The 27,357-nt window shown below is 54.8% G+C and overlaps 5 protein-coding genes across 5 annotated transcripts; 2 read left to right on the forward strand and 3 right to left on the reverse strand.

Moving 5' to 3' along the window:
* Positions 1–606: 606 nt before the first annotated feature.
* JN550_007683 (uncharacterized protein) lies at positions 607–1,497 on the reverse strand (the record flags this gene model as incomplete). Its single annotated transcript, XM_049319561.1, has 1 exon — positions 607–1,497. One exon carries the CDS (start codon positions 1,495–1,497, stop codon positions 607–609), a length of 891 nt encoding a protein of 296 aa, XP_049170340.1.
* A 907-nt stretch (positions 1,498–2,404) lies between these two features.
* Positions 2,405–4,942, reverse strand: JN550_007684 (uncharacterized protein; the record flags this gene model as incomplete). Its single annotated transcript, XM_049319562.1, has 1 exon — positions 2,405–4,942. The coding sequence occupies one exon, from the start codon at positions 4,940–4,942 to the stop codon at positions 2,405–2,407; it is 2,538 nt and encodes an 845-aa protein (XP_049170341.1).
* A 6,034-nt stretch (positions 4,943–10,976) lies between these two features.
* JN550_007685 (uncharacterized protein) lies at positions 10,977–14,747 on the forward strand (the record flags this gene model as incomplete). The annotated part of the gene is made up of 1 exon (XM_049319563.1): positions 10,977–14,747. The coding sequence occupies one exon, from the start codon at positions 10,977–10,979 to the stop codon at positions 14,745–14,747; it is 3,771 nt and encodes a 1,256-aa protein (XP_049170342.1).
* A 4,823-nt stretch (positions 14,748–19,570) lies between these two features.
* On the reverse strand, positions 19,571–20,455 carry JN550_007686 (uncharacterized protein; the record flags this gene model as incomplete). The annotated part of the gene is made up of 1 exon (XM_049319564.1): positions 19,571–20,455. The coding sequence occupies one exon, from the start codon at positions 20,453–20,455 to the stop codon at positions 19,571–19,573; it is 885 nt and encodes a 294-aa protein (XP_049170343.1).
* Positions 20,456–22,423: 1,968 nt separating this feature from the next.
* On the forward strand, positions 22,424–24,664 carry JN550_007687 (uncharacterized protein; the record flags this gene model as incomplete). Its single annotated transcript, XM_049319565.1, has 5 exons — positions 22,424–22,879; positions 22,931–23,319; positions 23,793–23,843; positions 23,895–24,090; positions 24,143–24,664. 5 exons carry the CDS (start codon positions 22,424–22,426, stop codon positions 24,662–24,664), a joined length of 1,614 nt encoding a protein of 537 aa, XP_049170344.1.
* Positions 24,665–27,357: the final 2,693 nt, after the last annotated feature.

Consider the following 27,357-nt stretch of genomic DNA (forward strand, 5'->3'; position numbering starts at 1 on the left):
GGACACCTTATTCCCGGCCCAACTCGATATTTTCAGTTTGTCCGAACTCGCCGGCCAGAACGTGCAGCGCATGCGGTCCGCGCAGGGATCGCTGCAGCGTCCCCCACTGTGAAAATATCGTTACTTGGATCGCCAAAGCACCTTGTCTGGCGAGTCGTCAGATTGCTTGCTTGTGACATCAGCCCTACTCGACAGCGCCCCTGTTGTCCCGGCACGTTTGCTCCCTGCTGCGGTAAGATCGTCGACTGCTAACGCCGATAAGTCCCTAGTGCAAAGACCCGATAATGTGCGATTTGGCAGGATGGAGTCAACCACCACCACCTTACTCTGTAACAATTTCACGGCATCCACAAAACCTGATGATCGCCGATTCAAACAATGCTCGAGGTAGCAAGCATTCACAGCAGCAATGAATCGTACACTTTTCTCCTGTGGGTGGAATTTCTTCACGAGATCAAAGCTATATACAAGTGCCTATCGTATAGACTACGCACCTCGCCTCCAGTTCCTATTCAGACTGGACTCATTGAGAAACTGATCTCGTACCTAAGCTAGTTAAGAGAATGAAAGGGTCCCGTGGCACAATGGTATACCGTCAAAACCGGACTACTCATAATACTGCCTCGGCCAGATGTTCATCGCCGTCTTAAGCCCCCCCTCCAGAGGCAGGCCCGCGTGCATGACCCTCTGGTCCCCCGTCCCGTTGGCGTGTAAGTTGACCCAGAACACCGCATTGCCCCTGACCGGCCTGAACGCGATGCCGCCGCCCTCATGCTCGTACCACGTGCCATTGCTCTGAGCACCGCTGATGCCCGCCGGTGCGCGAGCCCTGGCCTTGACGTACGGGAAGTGGGTCGCGCCGCCCGTGCAGCCGTCCTGCAGCACGGCGAAGAAGCTGGCGACGCGGTTCCAGCTGCGGCCGAGGCGGCGCTTGTCGCGGCGCGCCGGCTGCGGGCGGTCGTACCAGTCGTGGTGGACGTTGAAGCGCTGGCCGGCCGTGTAGCGCACCAGCTGCGGGGGCCCGATCTCGCCGCGGCGCCCGTCCAGCAGCGTGCCCATGAAGGCCTCGGCGCGGCCCAGCACGCAGCGCACCGCCGCGTCGTCCGCCGGCAGCCCCGCCGACTGCGACGTGCGGTCCGCCGTGCGCTGCTCGTGCCCGCGCTTGACCACCTCGGACGGCGCGAACTCGGCCTCCCCCGCCGCCAGCAGCGCCGTGATCTCGGCCGGCGCCAGGAACGAGTCGATGTAGATCACCAGCGGGTCGAGCGAGACCAGCTCGGTGGTGTAGGCGTGGGGGCGGCACTGGAAGGGCGCCGGCTGTTCGGACGGCGATACCCTGCCGGGGATTGCAGCGAGGATCGCTCGTTTTGCTGACTCGAAATGGTCAAATGCGAGTGTCGTCGAGGATAAGCAATGGTAGATTATTGGCGCCGAGAAGGCTAAGGCGGCAACGACGGCGGCCGCCCGGGCGCCTAGAGATCGCGGCACCTTGGCCATTGTGGGGTCATTGGATCGGCGCCCGACCCGTGATGATCGCGGCGGCCGGCGATGCGCAGTTTGATTTTGTTCGGCCTTGGCGACTGGAAAAAGTGTTCGAGGTCCTAGCCTCTAAGCTACGATGTAATGATGGATACAAAATTGTAGGATTGAGCAAGTGGACAATATGCTACTCCACATCTGAGGCCTTCGAGTGTGCCAGAGAGTCCCCGGGGTCGTGGAAGATGTTCCTCCGCCCCTCTCAGAGGCAACTGGTGTAGGGGTGGCATGGGTGGTGAGGAGGCATCGATGTAACGCGTTTTGTGTATTTCGGCTGAAAGTCGTTTGACAAGCACCAGTGCTGTCTCGTACAGAAGGCTTCAAACAGGGTTTCGTCTATCGGAGAACGCTCAGCTTGGCATAAGAGCCTATAGCAAACTCCATTATCTCAATATTTTGATTGGCCGTGGCCTTTCAGCGGTCAATATCTCAGTGTTCCATGGCAAATGAAGACCCCTGCTCACTCCCTCTACGTGGGAGTTTCGGGGTGGTCCGCGATTAGGATAGCACTAATGCAGAGATCAACCAATGCTTCGCTCGTGATGTAAAGACTGTACAAGTGAATCTCGCTTTTCATGAAACTAGCAGCAGTATCAATAATCTGTCATGTCTCTTGACTCATGATAAAAATCCCCTGTAACTGATGTGACCCAGACGCCGTAAATAACCCGTGTTCGAAAGCCGTATTCCCCTTGTGCAGTGGTTCTAATACATATAATCTCCTGTACCTGGAACGGCAAAGACACTTTGGCAAAGCGCTCTATCACACCGAGCATGCAAATCCCAAAGATGTAAGGCCCCCTTCTATATCAGCATGCCGGCAACCTCCTCAAGCCCAAGCAATGCAATGCAGCTCTATCCGGGCAATCTATATGGCCCAACTGCCTCGTCTAGCTCGTACGCCCCATGCTAGTGGATTCCCTTCATCACCCATACCAGGGTGCTGTCTAGCCCACTCGCGTATATATAATCGCAACGCCCTCCACCTCGGTGGCTTTTGAGATCTCTTCTCATCCTCCTCCGGGGTTCTCATCTCGTCGGCACTGTCATCGGAGGTTGCAGAGTCACCGTTGACCTTGAGCTCCATCTCTAGCATGAACCCCTTACCGATTTCCTTGTTGTCATCCGCTTGTAGCACGTTGACGGGTATGCCGCTGATCTTACTCAGCTCTTCATCAAACGCCCGGGCCGTCGCGGGATAGCCGAGGCTAAGGTAGTTGTAAACCTGCGTCACAAAGGGATCGTCAAACTCGGCAAGGAACTGCTCTTCTTGGAGTTTGCGGGCCTGTTCTTTCTTGAGTCGTTCTTCAATACCAGATAAGAGATGCAAGCCCTTGGGTTGGTCGCGTCTTGTTGGTGATCCTGGAATACGCGGGCTCATCGCTCCACTGTCCATATTGTTGGAGAACGCTGCTGAGAAAGGGTCGGCAGGAGTCGACGGTTCTGCAGGCGTGGCTAGGAATTTAGGCTGACGGAAGTCGGTAGGGGCCATGTCTTCGTTGGCCTTGCCCACACAGTAGCCACGCCAGAGCCCTGTCTCTTCAGACTGATCGCGCTGCTTCTCTTCCGGACGCGAAGCTTCATGTGTAGGCCATGGGTGATCTGGTTCCATCCGTGTTGCCTTGGGACTAGGGCACGTGCGAAACTTCAGATCTGCACCCAGCATTGGAGGAGACGCAGCTTTGCGCATGCGGCGAAGATGGGGGTCCTCTTTGTCGTTGTAAGTGGCGAACGGGTTTCCGAATGGGCCAGATTTGAAGCCAGTAGTTTCGGGCTGAATACGGGGCGAGGCTCGTTCTCCGTGAGCAGAAGGATGGAGACGTGGTGAAGAGGCTATGAGATGAGGGCTTTGGCACTCTGCGAGCAGCCTGTCGCGTGGTTCTGGACGTGGGCCGGCTGTAGTCCATAGCGGATCCTCAGGGGGTGGTGCCATCTCGGCCTGATCCGTATCGTCGTCCACGCTCATGTGCCTGCTGCTTACCCGCAGGTCGGCCAACTTCTCGGCATGTTGCCTCATTTCCTTGACAGCCCATCCCGGATCCGTTGATTTACGACGCGCTGGCAGCTTGGATGTGCCATGCCTCAAAGTCTCTTCCTCGCAAGGTATATCATCCTCGGAGTTGTCTCTCACGAAGAAATGCTCTACACCCTCTGGCGGCAACCCGTTGGGAAACGCGGACATGACTTCCTCAAGCTCGCGTTGCCTAAACGCCTCTCTTGCAGCAACAGCAAGTAAATAGCCAGAGAAGTCTTCATCGCAGGACTCTCTCCTGTTCTTGGCATCCGGATTCCTGCTGGCCCATCTCTCACCGTCCGAAGGGACACGCGCAGGCGCGCCAATGCTGAACGGTGGTACACTAGACTCTTCTTCTCCATCTTCTTCTTCATCCTCCTCGCCGGACTTGTCTGATTCGGATGACAGGATAGTATCGAGGTCTGGGTGGAAAGAGCTTGTTCGCGTACTGCGCCTCGTGTTTGGGTGCGGCTTCATAGATTGCTGCCTCCGCGGCGTTATAAGAAAGCGCAGGCTCTCATCGGTGCTCTCCCCAACTCCAGCGCTGGAAACACGAGTAGGTCCTGGCTTTCTCTTGGGCTTTGGTGCGTATATGTGATTTGTACCCGGTGTAATGTCTGTCTTGTCCGTGGGCTTGGTAGCCGGTCCTTGTTGACCAGCCTTCCGTGCTCTTCTCGATGTCTCTATCAGCTGTGGTGCGAATCTTCGTTTCGGCTTGTGGTCCGACGTCTTTTTGGTTTCAATTACGGGCGCTGAAGGCAATTGTGGCACTGGCGGGAGCTCGTCGGTCGGCGAGGGATCTGGTGTCAACTCTGCCGTTGGGCCGTGGGGGTTCTTGTTCACTCTGTACGAGTCGAATGTCGTTTCGATCGGCACGGGGGCGAACCGCCGTCGAGGTGGCGCCGAAGGAGCGTCTGCCATCTCGACATCGTCTACTTGGACGGAGGCATCCCTCGTCGTCCTGCCGCTGGAAGAAGCGGCAGACGACTCTCGGGTCTCTGGAGGGCTCTGTCTCCTATTGCTGCTCGAGGACTTGACGGTCTCCTCGACGAGCTGGGGAGCGAAACGGCGTGGGGCTTTTGTCTTGGGCGGTGGGATGTCCGTTGACGGCTCGTGAGCTGCTCGAGTCTCTGGGGCTGCCTCGCGCTTGCTGTTGTTCGAGGACTTGACTGTCTCCTCGACCAGCTGGGGAGCGAAACGACGTGGGGGTTTCGCTTTGGGTGACACCGGAGCATCTGGCATTGGTTCGTTTCCGTCCTCAGCACCTCGGCCTTTCTGCCCGTTATTACTGTCGCTGGATGACTTGACCGTCTCCTCGACCAGCTGAGGGGCGAAGCGGCGTCGGGGCTTCGCCGCGGGCGCGGGAGCGTCTGGCATCGGTTCGTCCGCCATGGTTTTACTCGTGGGGGAAGTTGGACGGGAGGCGGACGTGTTGGCAGCACACGAACACGATCAATGGGTTTGTATTCATCAGGTTCTTGGGTTGGCAGAACCAAGGAGACATGCTAGCTGTCGTGGCCCAGAACCAGCACCCCGGTTAGCCCCGTGACGAGTGCCTCGATGGGCGCACCGCTACTTGCGTAGTTGCGGTGCTTCTCGGGTGGTCTGGCAGTGGAGTGTGTGGGGTCTTTCACGATGTTGCCCCCAGGCCCCGGCAGACGCATTACTATGCGTCCAATGACGCTGCGTCGGAACAAGCCGGGGACGTCGCGCACCTGCAAATTGCTGAGTAGCGGTAGGCTTGGAGACACCAGCCCCGGTGGATCTGGCACGATACTAATTTCGAGGTTCATCAATCTGCCAACGAGGGGGAAACGACTGTGTCAATGAGCTCAATGAGCGTCTGGTGTACAGGTTGACTTGATGCTTTCACGGCGGCATCTCTCCAATGCTCGCCCCCATTATTAGGGTCGAAGGCTGGAAAGGAACTTGGAAACTGATCTGCGGAAACGTCACGCGGGGCAGTCAGTTGTCCCATGTCTCGACGGAATTTCCTACGTGGAAGTGGACCGAGGTGGCTTACACCAGGCCTGGCATGATTGGGTCTAAACAAGTTGAGAAGGTTGATAGAGTTCACAATACTGCGCGCGCTTGATGACTATGAAACTACGGATGACTGTCGACATCTACAAAATATCAGTACGCGAAATGTCACACTCCATGAGCCCATCGCACGAATGCTCGGTGTTTCCTCTTCGCACGTGCTCATGACAGGCAACACGGCGGCCCTTTTACTAAGTACCGCCTGACATCACATTGCACGCATCCTTGCTGAGATGTTACTTAAACCCCGGGGAGTCGTACAATGCAATTGTAAGCAAACAAAGAAATTGAAGTCTAGAGTATGAGGGGTTTGACAGAGAGCAAGCACTTGTGATCATGTAGACAGAAAAAGCAACGCACAATCTTCCGCTGATGGGTTGTATACCACGTATCTGTGGTTGGGATGGCCTTGGTCGCGTCGCACATTGATGGGGCCCGAGATCGGATGACTGACGTCTCCAATTATCAACAGCGCAGTCATGCTTGTGCCAGTTAGATGGTGTAAAAGGCCAAGACCGCAACGGAACGCCGATTAGTGACACATTCCTTCTTCGAAATTTCGAATTCATGAAAGCCATTCTGACGACCCGTGTAAATGCTTTGGGATGTTACTGATGTCTAGAACAGTATAAACCTGGGGTGCGACCTTACCTAGAACGTACAGATAGGTGAGGCCAGAGTGGCTAGCCTGTTCCAGCTCCTCAGTTAGCGGCTGGACCTGAAGACATGACTCGAGTTCTCGCATGCCAATGGCTCGAGGCTGGCTGGACTTTCCGTATCCCATCACGGATGGCATTCTCTGATATCGACCGAACGGTAGACAAATATCTTTGATAAGTTGACCCCCACGGATATGTTGCCCTCCCTATTGACAGGTCAATTGCTCGCTATTTGACAAAAGAAGATCTGAACATCCGTAGTAACAGATTTCGACCAGCCTCTGTTATCCGTTGAGGGCACATTGAAGCATTGAAGCAATTTGCAGGGTTATCCTTCGCCTATGGTCAGCACACCCCGCGTCCACTCCGCAGTCTCCTACGCAGCCCCATGGCCCAACTGGGGGCAAGCAAGGATCACATATAGGTCCTACGATGATCACAAGTCGTCGACTTGACTAGTATACAATTTCACATTTCGGCCTGCATTTGCATCGTGCTTCTGTCAAGGTCCCATTGTCGCCCTGGCCACGATGTCTCGTGATGTGCCACGATCCGTATTCTCTCCCAAACAGTTTAGCCTGGCTCTTGTTGTCCGCAGCCAAGGTGAAGTTCTCGAAGTAGTTTTTCCCCAGACGCCACGATTGGCTCAAGATTCCTAAAGCTTAGCTGCTTAGGTACAAGAGCATACAGGATGGTTCCAGTTTCCAACCACCTGTCTTGGTATCTTGGGAAGCCACGTAGCCATGAGACAGTCTGTGGAATTCAGCCATGATGGCTACACCGCCTCGGATTAGGCCTAACTATCGAAAGATCGAAAGGTTTCCCCATACCAACTAAGGCTTTAGGGACTCCGCACCAGGTCAACTCTCGGCTCACCGACTCTTCAGGTTCGGGAGTGACCTTCCTTAGCTGCAGTTCCGAATGTTTCAATTCGCATCGCCGGGCTCCAGCGTTGCATTGCCAACCCTTTCGCAGCTGTGCCGAACACTTGCGGCCCCACGGTCTGCCGTTCCCCGGATCCATTCGGCGGCATGTTGGTTCTAGAACGACCCGGACTATTGCGATAGCCGGATCTGCACAAGCACCACTTGCAAGTCAGGTATGGCCCAGTCACTAGCCAGCACCGTAGAAAACCCCCCAGCCAGCCAGCTAGATTCGTACGCAGGTGGCGTGAAGCGCTCAGCTGTCTCTTCCAATTGCGGAAGCGAAGGTATCCATCTCGGAACCCCGTGCCAAGGGATAGCTGTATTCGGATGATCCGATGTTGAAACCCAACCATCATTCAGACTGCGCTAGTATGGCCTTTGAAAGGCTGAGTGCGGCAGCACACGTGCATCATAGGACTACGGCGTGCTGTGGTGTATCTGCCAAGACGAAATATCTGAGATCACGGAGACTGCTTTACGGGTTCCTACATTGCGTTGTACATAGCACTGGCACGGTTGAGGATTGGTATGTGGTAATAAGTGTTCTGTGCATGGTCCAGGAACACTGGCGCCACTTGGCTATGCTCATATGTCCAACCTCTGTCTGCACCTCACATTGTGGCATGGTATGGACAGCCACTGCAATGCCTTCTAGTGCCAGTATCTGCGCGATGATATACACATCGGATGCATATATTGGTACCCAGCGCAATCGATGAAGCGCTGGATATGGGCCCTTGAAGATTTGAAAAGCCATCTCACGGCTCCACCAGCTTATCGCAGTGATTGTGATGGCGCCCCTTCCCATCCATAGATATCTTGGAGCGACTCAGTCGTCCCCTTGCTGGATGGGCAGGTCATCAGGATATACGGCGTGTCTGTTGGTAGCTGGCCGTCCTGTAGGCAGGCTGAAACTTGATTGCAGATGAGATTTCATTTTACCCTATCATTTCGGGTGTGATAAGGTCGTAGTCCCTTGCAGACAATCAGCTGATAAGTGAGGATCAGATGCTTGTCAGAGCATTCAGCCGAGATACGATGTTGTGAAATGTGAGAAGCGTTAGGACGCCGCGATTACCCGAGAAGCAAGCCGGGATATGAAGCGCGTACATGTAGAACGCGTCGGCGACCTGATTTCGTGTCACACAGCGGCGACCTGCCGTCTTGGGGGTCGAGGTCGAATATTCCACGTGGGCCACACGGCGGCGATAGTGCGATAGCACCTAGACCCGTGTCAATGAGCTTGCCGGTTAGGTCTAGAAATGAGAACATGCCGCCTTGATAGTTCTGTTTACTATGTGTTCACAGCGAAGGGAGAGGAGCACGACCGTTGTACAAGTTGACGCACCAAGGGACAAGGTTGGATGCAGTCGAGCGTCGAGAGAAGCTCCTGCCGCTGTCCCATGCAGCCACTTTCGACCAGCAGAATCCATCATGCATACTCTGTATCTCTACAGGTACTGTACATACTTGCAGCGGCCTGTCGGTTTGCACTTTTACTCTTTGTTATCAATTGGATAGCATCTCAGCTTGAATGAACCATGGTACTGAGCTGCAGTGCCACATGGGCACCTCTCTTTATTGGAAGATTTTAAGATGACTGCATGCAGACGCGCAGAATTCATATCAGAGACAGCCTCGGTGGGCAGTCGAGGGCACGAGAGCCAAGGCTTTGGCCTGCCCCCAACCAGCTTATCTATGCAAGAGACCAGGATTGGAGTGATTGGCGTGGAATGTGGCTGCGCCGTTGACGGTGCTTGACGGTGATCATTTTGATAGTGTTCGAAAAAGCTCTGGGCTTAGCGACGAAAGATGCAATCTAAGGGCTGAAAGGCTGTTGTTGAAGGTTTCCCCAAATCATGGCTCTCGGGTTCGTTGCCATGCATCAGATGTCGAGTACGGCAACTTAAGGTAATAATAACCTCGCTGTTTGTCCCACAAGGCCAGGTACCGAAAATGAAATGCGGAGCCGCCCAATTTGGGACTTTGTTTTGCAAGTCTCGACCATTTTGGGGGCCCACGTCGCCATGGATTAGGTTTAGACAGTTCGCAAGCCTTTCAGGAACGGGCTCGATGACCGGGTAACATCCATGGTGTTGCGCGTTCTCTGCGCAGGATCGAGTACTTGTATACACTTGAGTCTCGACGATGCCATTCCCGTTTGAGTTGCGCTCGAACTTGCCAGGGCGTTTCTCTGGCTCCCAGCCCCAATGGATTACATTGGAATGACGTATCTCTTAGGCGGAACCCCCAAACAGGGGCCTGATGGGCTCCGCGGAACAGGTCCATCATTTTAGCGCTGGTCAGGGCCTCCAGGGCGTAACAGGATTTTGATGTTGGGGCCCTGGGGCCCATGCAGGCTCCGGTTAAGAGTTTCGGTTTCATTGAAGGTACGCTTTTACCTGGTAAAATCGGTTGGCAGAGTGTCGAGCGTGTGCTTTCTGGACATTCCAAGCACCAGGTTCGAGCTTTGGAGGGTTTGTATGTAGGAACAGATTGGCCTGGTACCGACCCTCCTATCAAGCCTGGGTGCCGGTACTGATGTTCGCTGGGGTCTCTTTAAGCACCACCTCAGCCTGACAGGTTAAGGTTAATGCAGAATCGCGATCGCGCAACCCAGTTTTTCTGATAAGTGAGTGCAGTAGATCTTCACCACAGTACCCAACAGAGGCTTCCAGGTCAAGAACGAGGCACACTGGAACCGTTCCCGCACCCGCGCTGCTGCCATGGTTGGCATTTGGGGCCGGACTCCCGTGTTACTGTAAACCAAGGCTCAAACTCTCCAAGCCACTGTCGTGCCCGTGGGAAGACTCGACAATTCCAGTTTTGGCGTGCGCTAAACAACGGCGGCGACACCTCGTGTAAGCACCCAGTGGACTGAGCCAATTGCAGTTGTCATCGTCGATCTGCACGACGGACCGGCTACACGGCCCCGCCAGTAGAACCGTCGATTCTGGAACTGGAGCCCATGCAAGCCATGTCATGGCTTGCCGCTGAAGATAGACGGAGGCTCGTTGTCGAGCGACTACTATGGTACCGTTTAGTCAACAAGTCGGCCTCCACCCCGTGCCCTTGGGCGACGGTCCATGTAAGCTTGATACAAAACCCGCAGGCTACTTTTTTCTTTTCTGTTCATGGTTTTGGCTAGAGTTGCGTAAACGTCCCCCTGCGCCGGCCGGCCGTCTCGTCCCTTGTCCCTGTCCGCGCCCGACGAACCACACCAGCCAGCGTGCAACCGGGCAGGGATTCTGACCCGTCCCAGTTTATTGAGAAAAATTAAAGAAATGTCAGTGGTGTTTTGCAGGGGCGCGTATCGTGTCTGTATTGCGGGTTCGTCTTCTCCAGCCGGCCCTTCAGTAAGCTGGTGAGATAGTTATTAGATCCGATCGAGAGGATTGCCGTTCCCTACGAGCGACCGTCTGGCACCATCTATCTCTATCTGCTTACCTACCTACCTACCTGCCTACCTATCAACCAACCTACCAACCTAAACACATCTTCCCCATCCCATCCCTTTTGCGCGCCCGCCCTTCTCCCGCCGTTGCTTCAGTTCTGGATACCCAGTTGCTCAAACAACGAACACTGCCACCAAACACAGGAAACTTGGAGCGGCGTTGAGGGCGACCCACCTCAATGTTTCGACCTCTCTGAGGACCGGCCTTCCCGGCTTTGGATACTTAACAAACAAGACAGAACGGTACAGCACAGCGGGCCGTGGAAACTGAATCCACGAGCCTGGGACTGAAAAGCGGTTGCGCAGACCATCCCGCGCAACACACTTGACGTCCGGCCATCATCATGGCCGGGACTTATGCTGCCGTCATGCAGGACGACCGTGATGGATACGATGGCGCCTCGCCCCCGATGTCACTGTCGCCGGCGCTGTCGTCATCCCCCTTCCCCCAGCTCCCAACGTTCGAGACCACCCTGACGCCCTTGTCTATGGATAGCGACACATTTCTGAGCCATGATGCTGGAGATACCGACGACGGCAAGACGAAATTGCGTCTTGAGACACCAGCTGCAGGAACAGCAGCCGCCACAGCAGGAGCAGGCGACGCCGCGGGCTTGGCCCAATCGGTCGCCGGTCCTGCACGAGCCACAGTTCCAGCAATGGAACCCGCCGAAAATGGATACGAACTCCTATCGCCGTCGCCAGGGGCTGTGGATGCCGACTCCTCAGGCCCTTCCAGCCAAAACCTGAAATTGGGATTTTCGAGTCCGGTTCGCCGTGCAGCAAACACAGACACAGACACCTCCTCGACCGCTGCAAGCCCGACGTCCGTCCGCGGCAGTGCAGGTCCAAGAGCCACGCGACACCAGGACCCATTCCCGTCCCTGGACATCAACACCTTGCAACAGCCCACGATCGTCAAGCCCACGCCGACCCCTGTGCTCAGGACCGCATCCACGACCAGCGTGCAGCTTGTCCACCCATCTCCGTCCGTGAGAAGCCGGTCCAGCTCTCACGCGAGCAACATTGCCCAGCTCGAGGCAACGGCAGAGATCCTGTCCATGACCTCGTCCATCGAGGACGCTATTCGAGACTTGCACGAGGAGCAAAAGCGAAGCGACAGCCGGAGATCTTCCATATTAGCTGCCAGCACGGGGTCTGGTCCCGACTACAAAGAAACCTTCCCTTTTGCCAGGCAGGTGTCTGGCACACGGTCGATTCTGGAGACGAACAGCGCTGCACGTCTCGGCGGATACTCGCCTGCAGGATATGTAATGTCTCCCAATCACTCTCTACTCTCAAACCCTTCCCGGCTGAGGTCTGGATCATACACACGCTCGGAAGCCGACTCCAGCGAGCACTTGTCAAGAAGTGGCCCTGGAAAGGGTTCCACCCGTAGTTCCAAGTCTACTACCAAGCCGTTCTTGACAGACATTGCCGAAATGGAACCATCAGGGCTTACTCTGGCTGCCATGGACGAAGCCGACAAGTTGGAAGAGCACTCTGATGAGGAAGAGACTCTGAATATACCGGCAATGGACGACATTGACCTCACGCCAAACGCGGATCAATATGGCGCTTCTGGCACTACGGACTACTGGGGCCAGGCCGTCGCTCCGGACCATGCGAAACAGCCGGACGCCCATGATGGGCGAAGATCACCTACCGGGTCTACGGGCACTTTCGAATTGGCGGAAATGGCATTCGCAGACTTTGATGGCGAACATTGCTCCCCCGAAGCTGAGCAGGGCCCCTTTGATCAACCATTTGATCTCGACCTGTCTCTACAGTTGCCGCCGGAAGAAGAGCGAGACCCCAACAGGCCCAGGATTTCCAGACCGACACAGCCAACAGTCAGGCCCAAGTCATACATGGACCCCGAGACCGGCCAGCAAATGCTGTTCTACCCAGCGCGGGTGCCACTCATGCTGAACCTCCCACAGAAACTATCAAAAAAGCCTATGGCGGCCGTGCGAAATATCCGCAGGTCCCAGGTTCTCAGCGCTATGCCCCAAGCAAATCGCCAGTCGGCAGCTTGGTTACCAGAAGTGCTTCCCGAGCGACTCATCGACCCCCTAGGCTCTGGACCTGGCTCGGATGTTGCATCACCTGTCCCGCGTCCCGATGCAGCTTCTGAAACTGCCATGTCTCCCTCAATGGACCAGGAAGAACCCCAACCGGAAAGTCGGCCGAACCCCCAAATTCTCAACGAGGATGCCCGCAAATCACGTATGTCTGTTCTGGACCCTAGTGACAAACGCAAGTCTCGGATGGCCTACCCACTTGAGAATCTACCCCCACAACTGAGGGCGAGTGCATTCTTCGATATGCCCTCCGAGTCACCCCATGTTGAGCTCAAAGACGGATCTGCTATGGCTACTCTTGATAGCATTCTGGATGCATCTGCATCGGCGCCAGTCTCTGCTTTTACTGATCATGCATTTGCCGGAAAACTTGGCAGTGAAGTCTATGGTGTTGACAAGAAGCGTAGATCGCAAATGAAGCGAGCTAGTGTTTCTACTACCGCTGCCTTGGATGTCAAGAAGCGTGGCTCGTTCTTCCATTTGCGCACGCCAAGTAAGATTAGCATTAAGAGCTCCTCGAAAGATAGCAGCCGGAATACGATCACCGCCTCTAGACTGGGGGGAGATATTGACGGCGAATCGGACGATGAAAGGACCAAGCTATCCGGCTCGGTCGATGGCGAGCCGATCCACGACGACGAGGAAGAGGAAGGGGAGGAGGAGGAAGAGGAGGAAAGTGACGAAGACCCAGCTGCCTACGGACCGCCTACTACCCTCTTGGCTGAGCTACAGATCCGCAAACGTCAGCAGAAGCTGCGCACCCGCGCGCCTGCGCAAGCCTATCCCAACGGCATGCATTCAACACTCCTTGAAATCGACGCTGTTGCGGAGCTGGAACGCAAGAACAGGAAGGGTAAAAAGATCAATCTTGCTTGGGAGGAGCCGAACCAAGCGGATGAGGAATCAGATGACGAGGATGTTCCGCTTGGACTGCTTGCAGCAAAGAAGAACGGCACTCTGAACGCGCACACAATACAAGCGGAGATCAACCGCCCATTGGGATTGATGGAGCGCCGCAACCTGGAGGACAATGAGCCTCTAAGCCAACGGCGCAACCGTCTCCAGGGACGTCCAGCGCTCGCACAACGGCCAAGCATGATGACACTTGGGGGTGGTGCTCTTGGCATGAGTGGCGGTCTGGCTCCGCCAAGTCCCAGTCTGCGGATACAAACCCCCGAGGAGGACGAGGTCGAGGGCGAGACACTTGCCCAGCGACGGCGCCGCCTCCGGGAACGAGAGGAAGGAGCCAGTGCGCTCCCAGAACCCCGTCCGCTGAGCTCGGCCTTCTCGGTGGATTTACTGAACCAGCTTGGTGACGCATTCAAGGACGACAATTCGGCAGAGACCGGCAGCAAGGGCAAGGAGAAGGCCGCCCCAGCTGAAGAAGAGGAGACGCTTGGCCAACGCCGTCGCCGCCTGCAAGCTGAACGAGAAGCACGCGAAAAGGAGATGGGCGCTGGGGCGGGGGCTGCATTGAGCCCACCTGATGCGCCAATCCTCACCAAGCGGCATTCCATGGCCGATGTTCTCGGGGCAAGTCGGAAGACGGTCCTCGTCGACCCGAGGGCGGATGCCGAAAATGCTAGGCAACAAGAGGCCGAAAGGTTCAAGAGAGAACAGGATCAGAAGCTCGCCGGGTTCCGTGCTCAGATGCCGACAAGCTTGGTCACTCCCAACCTGCAGCGTTCAGGTGGCTATCTGGCAGGACAGCTCAACGATGGCAATGCGGGAGGCTTAGGGCGACCCCGTGTTGCAAGCAACTATGCGGTTCAGGCGCCTCCTATAGGCTATAATGGGGCCATGAATGGTGGGGGTATGATGAACGGCGGGATGGTGGGTAATGGTGCCTACGGTGCGGCAGGTGCTGGTGTTGGCTTTGGCATGCAGAACGTGTACGCGCACAACAATCTAAGCCAGCCCAACTTTGCTTACGGCATGCCTCTGCAGATGCAGGCGATGCAGGTGCCAATGCAACAACCCGGTCAGCAGTACGACAGAGTTGACCGGTGGAGGCAGAGCATAGTTCCCTGATGCGTGCCGGACGGCAGCTCTTGAGATTTTGGAGCCGATTAATACTTGGGCAGTCGGCAGGAGATGGATTATCTTGGAAACCGCAGCATGGCAACGGCGTTGATCACAATTGGGCAGCGAGACAGTATTTGGAATCGCATATAGCATGGCAGGGATCCCAGAGAAGGGCGGTGGTTCTTGTACAACACGAATTACATACATACACACACTATACACCCCTTGTAATGCTAAATAAAGTACGTCGAGCACACACGTATGGAGGAAAGGCACGGAGGATTGATTACGGACCGAAAGACAAGTTAGCCCTGCAGGGAATACTGGGCATAAGTAGGATCTCAAGTCATGCATAGATAATATTGAACTAATAAGGCCATCGCGGAACATCCTGTAGGAGCGTGTTGCATGGAGTTCGGCCGCGTCTGTGAATCAATCCTCCAACTCTCAGTGCACCCGCTCCCCATACTCAACCTTACTGAGAAAGATAGCCTTGAAAGGCGGACACAGCGAGAAAATGCACGATTAGCGCCCGAAATGATGCTCGCGCAATGCTGCACGACGTTGTGTCCAGCGCTGGGCAATCCATCCCCATGCGTACGACAGCCAATCCTCCTCCAGCGTTGATGAACTAGGTCACGTCGGTAGATGCTTCCCTCCCGAGTCCTACCCACAGTGGCACCCCTCCTTGTTCGTCCAGCTTACGTGCATGTCGACGAGCCAGGGCACGTACTTCATCGCCTGATCAGGCTAATGCAGGCCATGTAGTAGCTGTCGGCATCGTGCAGCAACTGACAGGCAAACCACGGCGTCGAAGAGCCGCAATCTTCCTAGGGCGGACGAGCATTTGCTCTGGCCACCATCTTCACAGGGGTCGCTCTTCTCTCTTTCTCTTTCACGCACACGCGGCGCGCGCATCGGGCTTGACGCTGCTCGCTAAAAAGGGGATCTTTCCTGCGTGACGACGAATATAGAACGTGCCGCTCAGCCTGTTCAGGAGACACCGGCTAACATGCGTACGGCACAGGACCTTTCCTGGGCAATTGATTGCGACGGTCACAGCTGAACGACTCTATAGCGGAGGGCAGGTCGTGTTAGGTAGGTAGGTAAGACCGGAGGGAGGTAGGCATGACCTGGGACTTCGCCGTGAAGTCCCGAAGCCTCCACAGCCGGTCAGGTCTGATATTGTTCCTCTCAGGTCCACTCATCTCTCACTCGCTATCTCTGCGTGTTCATATATGTGCATATCTGCAATCCTCACGGAGAGGCGGCATCAAGGCACGCCGGCAGCACTTGCCTACAACCTGGTCGCACGGCGTCATGATGAGCAGGTAGAGCAGCCGTCTTGCCGCCGCTTATTCATTGATCCTTCCCACTCCGCCCACTATAAGTAATTGCTCACGTAACTAGACAGTGGGACTACTGCTTGCCGCTAGGCGGGGTGGTGGGGGCAGATGGAGAAGAATAGCCGAACCCTTACGGCCACATGGTGCACCACCCTGCTGCAGCCCAACACGTTGTGTGCCTCAGATACAGGCTTACCTGCAGAAGACTGCAGCCCACTGGCCTGCAGCGAAGCGAGCCGCTGCGGGCCCCTAGAAAGGCCAAAATTGCCCGAAAGAGGCAGGACAGCAGACGTTCACGAAGCACGACACGCCGAGTCCACGACCCCTCAGGGTGCCCCAGGGAATTGCCCTTGCGAGAGGAGAGGAGAGATCTCTCGACGTCGGAGGGCCAAGACCACGCCGTGATTCGGCAGGCTACGTTCTCGAGCTGGCTTGGCAAGGCATGCCGGCAGGGGTTCATGTGCCCGCGTTGGCTCGTCACGCATGTCTGGTGCATCATTTCGTCGGCCTGCCTTGGCCGTTGAGCCTGAAAGCCGATCATCACATCAAGATTGGCCCGCATTGCCATGTTGCAACCTGCAGGTGATGGCGAACTAGCGCTTCAACGGCCCTCGAGCGAGAACCGGGGAATCGTCCGCTCAGTTGTGGGGGGCAAGGGGGCACGCCAGCGGGTTAGGACGGTCCTCCGATGTCCTTTGAGCCTCCGAGCACCATGCATTCCGCAAGATGGCGGTCTGCCAGGCGTCCGCCCTATCACCGTTGCATCCTGGGCAGCACGAGACCTCCGTCCAGCAGAGATGGAACGCCCCCCTGGACAGTCACGAAGGGGTTGTGTTGTTCCTTCGGGCTTCTATGGGGGCTAGAAACACGCGCGCACTCAGACACACCCGACATACACGCGAGCGGCTGCTTCCGGGAGATCAACGAGTCTAATTTCAGCGTCCAGTCAGCAAAATCTGGCCGAATTCAGGTCGAGCTAAGGGTGGTCGATCCTCCACTATTTACTCCACCTTGCCGTGCGTCACAGCAGACTTCAATGTCTTGACCACGCAAGCCAGCATATACTTTAACGCACATTGACGGCGCAGTTTCTTCTTGGGTGGGCTTCTACTGGCCCGACTTGCCTCTTTCAAGACAAATGTTCCTGCACGCCTGAGATGTTGGAGGGCTGCCGAACTTGACATACGACAACGACCACCAAATCACGAGCCGACTCAGATATTCCAATCCCCACATGCCAGACCAGCGAACGCTCGGCCAGCGCCTTAACTCTATCGTCCCCGGCCAACGAGAAACATGAGTGCATGCCAGACTAGCATAGCGACATTTCAGTCTAATTCACGACTTCCTACGGCAGTGGCCACTCGATGCTGATGCCGAGAGCTTTATATTCATTCGGTTTACAATTATAGCATTATAGCGAACCCTCCCTTTTGCCTTTCCGCTGCATGTGCGGTTTTGGTTTCTTTTCCTGAGGTCGTACCCCACACTATTTTTTTTTTCCAGAACCCTGAACGATCTACGCCAAGGAGCTTGTTCTCGCCTGATCAGCGGCCGTTTTCGCGACCACCTCCAAGTTCGAGGCTCCGAGTGCCTTTCAACATGTGAGACCCTCATGGGACCGTATATTGTTGACATATGCAGACGCTGATCAGAACTTCTATGGCAAGATGATATATTTCTATACTGGCACCAGGCTGGAACGCATTAGTCATATTGCAATCGTCAAGCGACCGCCATGTGTCGTTTGGTCCTGTTCGCCGGCTCTTGCACGAAGTGTGGGGGATATTTCAACTGGAGCCAACTGGCACAAGAGCTGCCCTGTCTGGAGTCGAAAAATATTGGCATCTTCGGCGAGTGCAGGAATGGTGTCCAGGTGGACCAGCACTCCTTTGACCAGGAATGCGATGCTTGTCTAGACGAGGAGGATGGGGCCGCCGTCGATATACAAGATAGCCACAGGCATCACAACGATAAAAGGGGCAAGAAACGGCAACGTACCACTTGAAGGATGAGTCGACCAGAGCTGGGCTTCGAGGGTAATACTGTAAAGGAGAATCAGGGCGGAAGCTTGATACCACGGAGGAAGACATTGTTTCGCCTTATTGCTTGGGCCACTTGCGAGGTGTTTAATGAATTGCATTGCATCTACGGAGAAGCATGCCATTGGGGATGCAGCGTTAGGAATGGCATATATTATATGACAATAATGGAATCGTTCAATCGCCACAGTTCATCACTTTGTGCAGGAATCCTGACGGCTGATCGAGTCCTCTTTGTTTCTCGACCAATGTTGGTAAGTAGAAGCCTAACATGAACATCTTTTGGACTATTCCAACTCGGCGTCCTAGATCTTGCATAGGAGTATAAGATTAGTCCGAGCCATACGGCTACGCGAAGATCACGATGCATAGAGAGGACATCTCATGATCCTGATCAAACGTCTTCGCTCGTTTGGTGCTTCCCCTCTCGCTGCTTGATATCCGTGGAAGCCGAGCAGCACCGGGACGTCGGTATCTGATTGCGGGTCTTCTTGGAGTGGTTCGCACAACCAACCCGTGCTGGGCCGACCACCCCCTCTCCTTTGTCCACATTGTTGGAACCTTATTGATTCCGCAACATTACCTACGAATAACTACCAACGACTTGCATCACGCGATGCATCAGAGTCATGGGTCATTGTATTTGCTGGAGAGCAGGTGTAACAAGCAGAGCTTAAGCCGAATCAAAGGAAGCGCGGGCATCATAAGAAAGCTGATCTGGTCTGGTCGAGTACCATCCTGTGTTGCAAGTGTAAGAATATTTTGACGCTTTGCGACGTTTTCGAGAGCCTGCATGCAGTCTACCGTGCAGGCAATCCAGATCATCCTTCTTTTGGACTAATACCCAACCCTGTCTCCTTTGGCTCCCCTTTCCCACATATCACCCATGCGGGCTGTACATCTATGTGCCAAGCGACCATCACCAAGAAAACCTGCTCCGGCTGCAGGAAAGCGGCCGTCCGGTGCAGCGCCTTAAGATGTCCCGAAGCCCACCAGAGAGGTCTGCTTGGTCGCTGCATTCAAGGTGTGCATCGTGCCAGGGACTATGAATTTGTTTCCGGGTGCGTCAGATGCCCTACCAACCTGGTTCATGACCATAGCACACAGAAGGAGCTCGCCGCGCTGCTTGATGGAGACCAGGACTATGTCATGATTACTGCGGACGACTTTTCCAACACCGAGATGAATTACGCCAGGATTGACGCAGTTGGCGGCGGGGGGGAATCCATAGAGCAAGGAGTGAGGATACATCCATTCTTGGGGGGACTGCTCTGGTGGATCGTGGGACGACAGAACGGCTAGATGGCTCAAGCGCTGAACCATTATACATGCATTACACGTTACTAGCAGGCTACATAGGAGCTTTGGACTGTAGTAGACACGCCGCGAACGTCCATGCCAGCATCGTTAATGAATTCTACATGTCCTTATCTCTTGGGCTCTAGTTCTTCAATGCGCCAGTGGTAGCCATCTCCCACGTCTCCCTCACAATCCTCCAATATCGACCCTCGTCGGCTCTCACGTGGGCAACATGGGTCCCGTCCTCGAACGATTCCTTCCGCACGACATAGCCATTGGCCGCCGCCTGGTCCGCGTGCAGCTCCACGTGCCGCCACTCGACCATGTCGTCCGCCTTCCCGTATATGTAGGCGCGGTTGGTCTGCCGCGTCTTTGCCGGGTTGTTGTGCCAGTTCGCATTGATGATAAGGTTGTACGGACGCTTGAGCGCTACCGCCATGAGCCATAGGTACATGTCCAGCGCGTGGATGACGGGCGCCATGATCCACCGCCAGATTCCCTTCGGCACGCCGGCCATCGAGGCGTTGTAGGCACCCCAGTAGGAGTAGAGTCCTGGGCAGGAGTCATAGACGGTGGTATGTAACGGAAACACAGCTCCCGTCTTCTTTTCATAGTCTTCGAAGAGGGCCTTGGTACTCGCCACGCCTCCATTCGAAAATATGTGAACCAGCATCTCAGGCTGTGCAGGGGACTCCGAGAGATAGCCAGAGTCGACCTGCGACCGCAGATACGAGACGGCGGGTTGGATGGCTTTGATACATTCTGACTGCCAGACAATGTGCTTGAGGTTGAACTTGATGAGCAGGATATTTGACGTTGGGTATAGTGCCTGGTACCGAGTGATATACTTTGCGATGTGCAGGTCCCGTGCATCCATCCAGCTGGCAACTAGGATCAGTCTGGGGTCGCCGGAAGTCGCCGAGCTGGCCACTCCCTTGGCCGGCTCGTAGATGGCGACGAATGGCGACAGCTTGGTCATCGTCGCCAGAGGCTTTGGCGCCGACGAAATGGCCTGATCTGAGGCCATCTTCTAAGCCTTGACTTCTCCTTCTGTCTGGATACGCTTGTTGCGCAAGCGAACGCGGCCCAAAGGCGAAGTTCGTACCTCTCTTTCTTGCTGTAGTACCTGGAGCGACGGGCCGGAAATACGATCCTCGCTCGGCAATCGCCCGTCTTGGCAAGCTGCAGACCTCGCAACTGCTGAGTTAGTCACCAGGCGCAGAAGGAACACGCCGCCTGAATTTTGCAATAAAAGAAGCCAGCTAGCCAGCCAGGACCTGCGGCATATATGTATGGACGGTTGGCCGAAGCTGTAGATTATCAGACCGACGGCCCTCCCTCAACTCCGCGTGTAAGATATCGACGCCGGCGGAAGCCCAGGGCGGACCGCCGGGGCAACTGGTCGCTTTAGTTGGGCCGAGCTGCCAGCCCGCGCTGATCGCGCCCAGTCGGCGGCGAGAAGCACACCAATTCTGGCAACCAGCTCGTCGGGCTCTGCACGCTAACACGCGTTAAAACCCACGGCCAGTGTCACAATCTGAGGCATCTGGGTCACTTCATCGTCAAGGACTTCATGCAATCTTAGAATTGCACAATGCGAAAATCAATGGAAACCAAGCACACGAAACGGCAGAACTCGACGCAAAGAAGAACCCCCAAATAATGCCGCCGAAGCGTGATCCTTTTCGACTGTAACAGGGCCTTTAGATCCCGGACCTCGGATGGAGAGGATGAGTCGGGAAAAGCCTTAGCCGTCTGGATCTTGGGCAGCTGGACAACCAGCAGGCACGTACCGTGTGCCCACGACATTTCACAAGCAACGCATCAAGATCCGAGGTTGTTTACGGGACTCGATCCCTGGAGCTTTTGCCCATAACATCCCATCGCCAGCAAATCGCACCAAAGAATTGGTGGCCAGCTCGCTGGCCTACCGATGCATCAGGGCATAATGAGCCTAGTTTATGATCCCGCCGACTTACACAGGCCGCATCAGCTGGAAGCCACCTATCATTCTACCAGACGTACAGAGCATTGATAAAGGATAAGAATACAGGAATACGGTGACTGTCTTCCAGATTGCAGTCCTGTTGCGTACACGACATTCCGGAATATGACCTTGGGTCGTGACACATTCAGATACTGCGGCTTTTGTGCTCCATTGGGTCTCTTGAAGGCTGAAGCCAGCAAGCTCCTTGAGCGGACTGTTGCACGACCTGAAGGGAGTATGCTGCATGTTTCAACAGTGAGTTGTCTCTTAGATTGTTGCTTGTCGCTGCGTTCGAGGTCTAGTCGACGAGAGGGAGTAGGGGCGGAGATGTGTTTTGAACAATCTGCAAAGGAACAGAAGACAGGCGCAGTTGAAGCAGAACCATTCGGCTCTGATGAACTTTTCTACCTATCTCAAGAGCCTTGAGCGTTATATATGAACTCGCAAAGGCCCGCTTCCATGTTCCACTCTGGAATATTGGTCTTTCAGCCACTCAGTAACTTCACGCGTCAAAATGTATCCTACGTCGTCATCCCCAACGCTGCAGAAAGTCTGTTCTATGTACTGCAGCAATTCAGCACACGCTACATCACCGAAGGTACAAAAGCACTGTGAACCGCCGAGTGCTCCAAACATGTTCATAAAGTTACGATTGGATTTCTGTGTATAGTTGAAAATCTCATATGAAGCCCTTCAGCAAAAAGTGGGTTCTGATGCAGTATAACCCTCATTCACTGAGAAATCCTTAAGGTTATACACAGAATAATGTATAAAGATGTAAAAGCCAAGATCTAGCCGGCGATACGGTGGGGATTAACGCGCTAGAGCGGCAACAGCAGCCTCGCTACAGTAACGTATGTCCAATCTAGTAATGGGTCATAATGCATGGCCAGATTATGTTGTAATCCATACCCATTTATCAATGCCACGCTGACCAGTATGTCAGCTTACTTGTCTATTATATCTGTTTCAGTCCTCCAGCATCCATAATAGTTTGCGTCGACGAAGATGTCTACCGCTCGAGTCGACCTATTCTCTAGCCTTGTCCTTTTACCTACAGCAAATGCCCTCGGCCATCTCGCACCAGCAATCGGCGCAAGCTGGGCGGCCATTGGGAGGCGGATCTGGGACTATCCTGTCCTCATGTTGCTATTCTCCGTGCACACGCTTCTGGACAGTTGGTTTCACCGGCTTTCCTTCACACTCGAGCTAGTTGATGCTGATACTACAGTAGGTTTCGACAAGTACATAGACGTTCCCTTGGAGAAAAGGCCACGTGCCTTGCTAAGTTCTTTCTGGGCTGGCACTCTCATACTTTTGATCGCGTGGTCATCCTGCCTCTGCGGCTTCCCTACCGCTATCCGTATAGTTTGGTACATAGCCCTGGAGGTCTTCTGGGCCGTACCTCTGATACCACTCTACACACCTCGGCATGGATTTCGCTTCTCGAAACTGAGACAGCTGGTAAGTGTTCCTGATAGGACTCCGTCAAGCCTGATTCTGACCCAGCATCAGTTCGGTCCCCTGAAGTCAGTCTTCTGTGGAGTTATGGCTGGCCTTATGGACGCCGAGCCAGCGGCATATCATGCCTGTCTCATCTACGCAAATGACTGTAGTCCTGATCACCAGCGCATGCAATCTCTTGCTTACAGTATACTGTACAACTTCATCCGCGAGTCGTTCTACGATGCGAGAGACATCGATGAAGATACCGAGGCTAATGTCACCACCATGGCTACATCCCTGGGCATGTCCAACACTATTGCAGTTCTCGTGGCTGTGGCCGTGACAAGCGAGGTATGGATCAGCGGTGAAATAACCCTGGAGACTGGCATCCGATCTGTCAGCGTCGTTGGCCTGTCCAGTCTGATTGCTATCACTCAGACCAGAGATAAACGATGGCCGTGGGTTCTTTTCTCGCTTTACGCATTAGCGCCTGCATGGCATGCTCAGGCCAGTTTGTGACCACATATCGGCTCTCCTTCCCGAAAGGAAGCAGGGAGTAAGCACTATTGGGTGTGATGTCCAATAAACATACCAATTTGGATAATTGCCAGCTAAGCGAACAGTATGCGAGATCCTTCTCAATGTCAATTGTGGGTTATCATAAACGAATTTGGAACAGTGAATCCTTCTTCAGAGATTGGTCCTGTGGTTGTCTCTGGAGTCGGAGACCGACTGAGATGCGAGTATATTAGATAGTATACCAGGCAAGAACTTACCATGGCTGAAAACGGGTGTTCTCCTATCTTCATGGCCCAATGGCTCCCGAAAGTCAAGATATACCCGTTTCTATCGCAGAAATAGTCCGAAAGGGTGAAGCTTACTTAGACCAACATGCCCGATGCTGGGAAGCCGAAACAGATACCGGCCTTAGGTTTCGGGACAACTTTGCCGAGCTTCTGATGCTGGAAGCGACCGGTAACTGGTAATAATCCATTGTTACACCGTGTGGGAGAAATGCACTGATTTGGTTCAGGGGATTGGTTGATCTTCGGATCCCACCTGGAAAATGGAATTATTTCGGGGGCAAGGCGGTGGTGACCGCGGACCCTTACCCTGAAGACATTGACACACAATCGATCGCAAACACTGTGATGAGGCCGGTAGACGCTACAGCGCATGCTGTTCTTGATGAGATCCTAGCAAGTGAAAATGAGGAGGGACTTATTCCAGTCGGTTGGCCCATTCATGTCGCGAGCTTCCGCAATCTGACACCCGTCACAGCTATACTTTCAAAAAGACAGGCCCCGTGTTTGCGTCGAGGTATGCGCCAACGCATGTACATTTTTCTATACATATGGTCGTGGCCATGAAGTACGAAAAACATTCGAATTTGTGCTGGCAACGTTGAGGAACCGAGACTTTGGGCCCAACCGCTACTATTTCACCCCTGAGCCGCTCATGTACTACTGCTGTCGTCTGGCTCATAGCGCAAACACACCGGAGCTGCTCGAAATGCGGGATGTCTTGAGAGGGGCTGTTAAAGACCGCATTGGGAGCAAGACGACCATTGGCGACGAAGAAGACAATGCGGCATGCCTCGCAATCCGGCTGCTTATCTGCCAGCGTCTCGGAACACCAAACCCTGTGGACCTAAAAGCGTTGTTAGAACTGCAAGAAGAGGACGGGAGCTTTGGTATCGGGTGGTATTACGGCTTTGGCATGTCGCAAGCGAAGATCGGGCATCGAGGATTAACTGCTGCATTATCTGTAAAGGCGATAAAAGGGGCTGTGTCACAAATGTAACCTTCGTAGGTAGATTGTAGAGAAGATATTATTAATTAAACTATCACATAGCCTTAAACTATGTCATCGTACTTACGATCAAAGTATATATGATAAGTTAGGTTTCACTTGCTTTGTCCTTAACGCCACGTCTACAGCGTGCAATCTGGGCCAAGCAGGGTCTGGTGTTGATCCTTCAGGCGAACGGGCCAGAGACCGGGGTATCTGCGTCAACTATTCCAGCACGAGACCATCTAAGGTGCGCCCAGCCTCATTGATGTTTAGCAGGGAAATGTCACTGTGTATGAACTGGCCATCGACCTTGCCACCAGCGGCCCCCCGCATGGTAGCAACATATCAACTGGTGTGCTAGGCTTGACATATCCCTCTTTGCTATTGGCCTTGTGATCCGGCGGTGTTCATGGGCATAGTTCAACACATGCAACGGCAGACTCTCCTCTCCTCAACTTGTTGGTTCAAGAGTCATCGAACCGATCTCAGTTTGGTCACCGTTTCGGATCAACCAGGAGCTGGAAACCCGTTCGACAGGACGCTGCGCAAGGAAAGTCAACACTGACTATAGTGAGCCGTACATCTCGAGGGGGATGTTCTCGGCCGCTGTGTAGCTCAGCTTTCACATGAGAGGCAGTACCATTGCTGAGTACAAGACCCTGATGCGAGACAGCTGAGTCTGGATCAAAAGCTAGGTAGTACTAAGCTATGAAGGACTGTAAGCTCGCTTTGGCAGGGAGGAGTTGACTCATCCGAAGTTGCCAACTTAAGATGTAGTCAGTAATGCCGCTCAGCGCCACGAATTCGTTTCAAGCCACCATGACCTCTCGATCTAGCAATGCGGAATGCCGTATAAAAAACTCACTAGCCGCATGACGTAATATGCTGCATGCTGCGATGTTTGCTTCTTATCATCTTATCACCTTGGCGCGCTGCTGCAGTGAGAGCCGGTGAGATAAATCAATCACATAGAATGTTCCGGACAATTGCGAATTGCGGCTCTTTGTGTCCGGTCACAGTCTTACTCCATCCAGACTCCGAGATCTGACTGAGAGCCAAGGTTTGGATTCTGTAAGCCCGTCTCAGATCCAAGCCCAAGCGACACCCCCACGAAACACCGATCTCAGTCACGACCGAGGGCTCGAGCTGCATCCTCTGCTTGGGGCGGGGCACGTTTGTAAGAGCCGCAACGACGGCATCGAGGTTCAGAGGACAGGGGGCACTTCTTCTTCCGTCAACCGTATACGGACCTTTGAAAGCAAAAGCCCACTCACGATGAGAGGTGTAGTCGCCGGCAGCGGCGGGTCGCGGCGCCATGCGTGGAGTTTCAGCAAGGTACGAACAAGTCTCTTTCTGTCGTATGCAATCAGTCCTGTTTATCCGCATCGTGGCCCGGGACGGCGCGACCGCCGGGCATGTCAAACCCCAGGAAGAGAAGAAAGCACCCCCGTCCGATGCTGGGTGCTGGGTCGGCTTGTCACACCGCTACTCCGCCGAGGTCATGAGACAGCGGAAACGAAGGGAGCTCACGATCCCGTCCTCCAGTGGAGACGGGCGGGCGCTGGGGGTGCACCGACGAGCTGCTGCTTTTGGCAGACCGCCCATCAAGCCGGGCTGAACTGGGCTGCAGAGGGCATCGTGAGGTTCCTTCGCTGGACCGACGGCGCGGAACTAGGCGCCCGCGCCTCGGGGCTTCTTGTTACCAAACGTTGTGCTGTCTCGCTTCCACTGTCATGTGCAGCTTGGGAGCAGACAACACCGGTACCGCGAATTTGCGGAGGACCCTGGCCCTAGCGGGCTATCGCAGTGTGTGTGCACATCACTCCCGTCGCAGATGATATTGAGATGGCCAACAATGGTGTCTGGATAACAGCACAAAGAAACCAGCCACAAGGTGCATTTGATAATCCTTGGCGAGCTGCCGGGAATTATCGCCGCGCAGGGAGAAAATTCAGACCTCGTGGCACGATATCAATCCGGGCGAGCCACACACCTGCATCACGGTACTTGACCACTTTGTTAAGGCTACCGCCGGCTCTCAATACCCTACATGCGTCTGTCGGCGTTGGTCGCCTCCACACACGAGGGACGGCGTTGCACCGTACCGTACCGACTCTTGCGTGCCATGCGTGCCAGGCGTTGCTTACATACGTACATAAGTTACACGGGCGCACGCATGCATGCATGAGCGTTTGGAGAGCAAGATTACTTAGCAACAAGCTTTGCAGCTGTCATGCCATGTCGAGTCTTTCCGTGGCTCGCGCGGTGGAACTTCCCTAGCCCGCTGGGCCTGGCTGGATGGATCCCGAGCAACGAGCTGGAGGTCCAGATTCTGCCCTGATGTCAGAGGGACACACGAAGGGGGTTATCCGTCAGCGACGTGCTGGAACGGCAGCCCTGTTACGGAGTAGTATAGTGGGACGGGGATACTATCAAGTGTCGTCCAGCAGGGGTGCTCCGTCTGCCAGGCAAGTCAGGCCTGGCACGGCTAGGCCGTGGCCCGCCCAGTGGCCCGCCCAGGGCGCCCCCCTTCCCCCCCCTCCCTGGTCCGTTGCGGGGTGTTCCCGAAGCTTTCCACTGGCTCACTGCCGCTGGGCCGGGAACGGGAACGCCTGGCAGCCCTGGGCAGGCTCTGGCCCTGAGAATCCCGAAGTGACGGAATCGCCATGCACGTCGGTCGACCTGGCACTGGCTGCGCTGGC

The sequence above is a fragment of the Neoarthrinium moseri genome (assembly GCF_022829205.1).
Source record: "Neoarthrinium moseri strain CBS 164.80 chromosome Unknown scaffold30_Wmoseri_CBS_16480, whole genome shotgun sequence".
Lineage (NCBI taxonomy): Eukaryota > Fungi > Ascomycota > Sordariomycetes > Amphisphaeriales > Apiosporaceae > Neoarthrinium > Neoarthrinium moseri.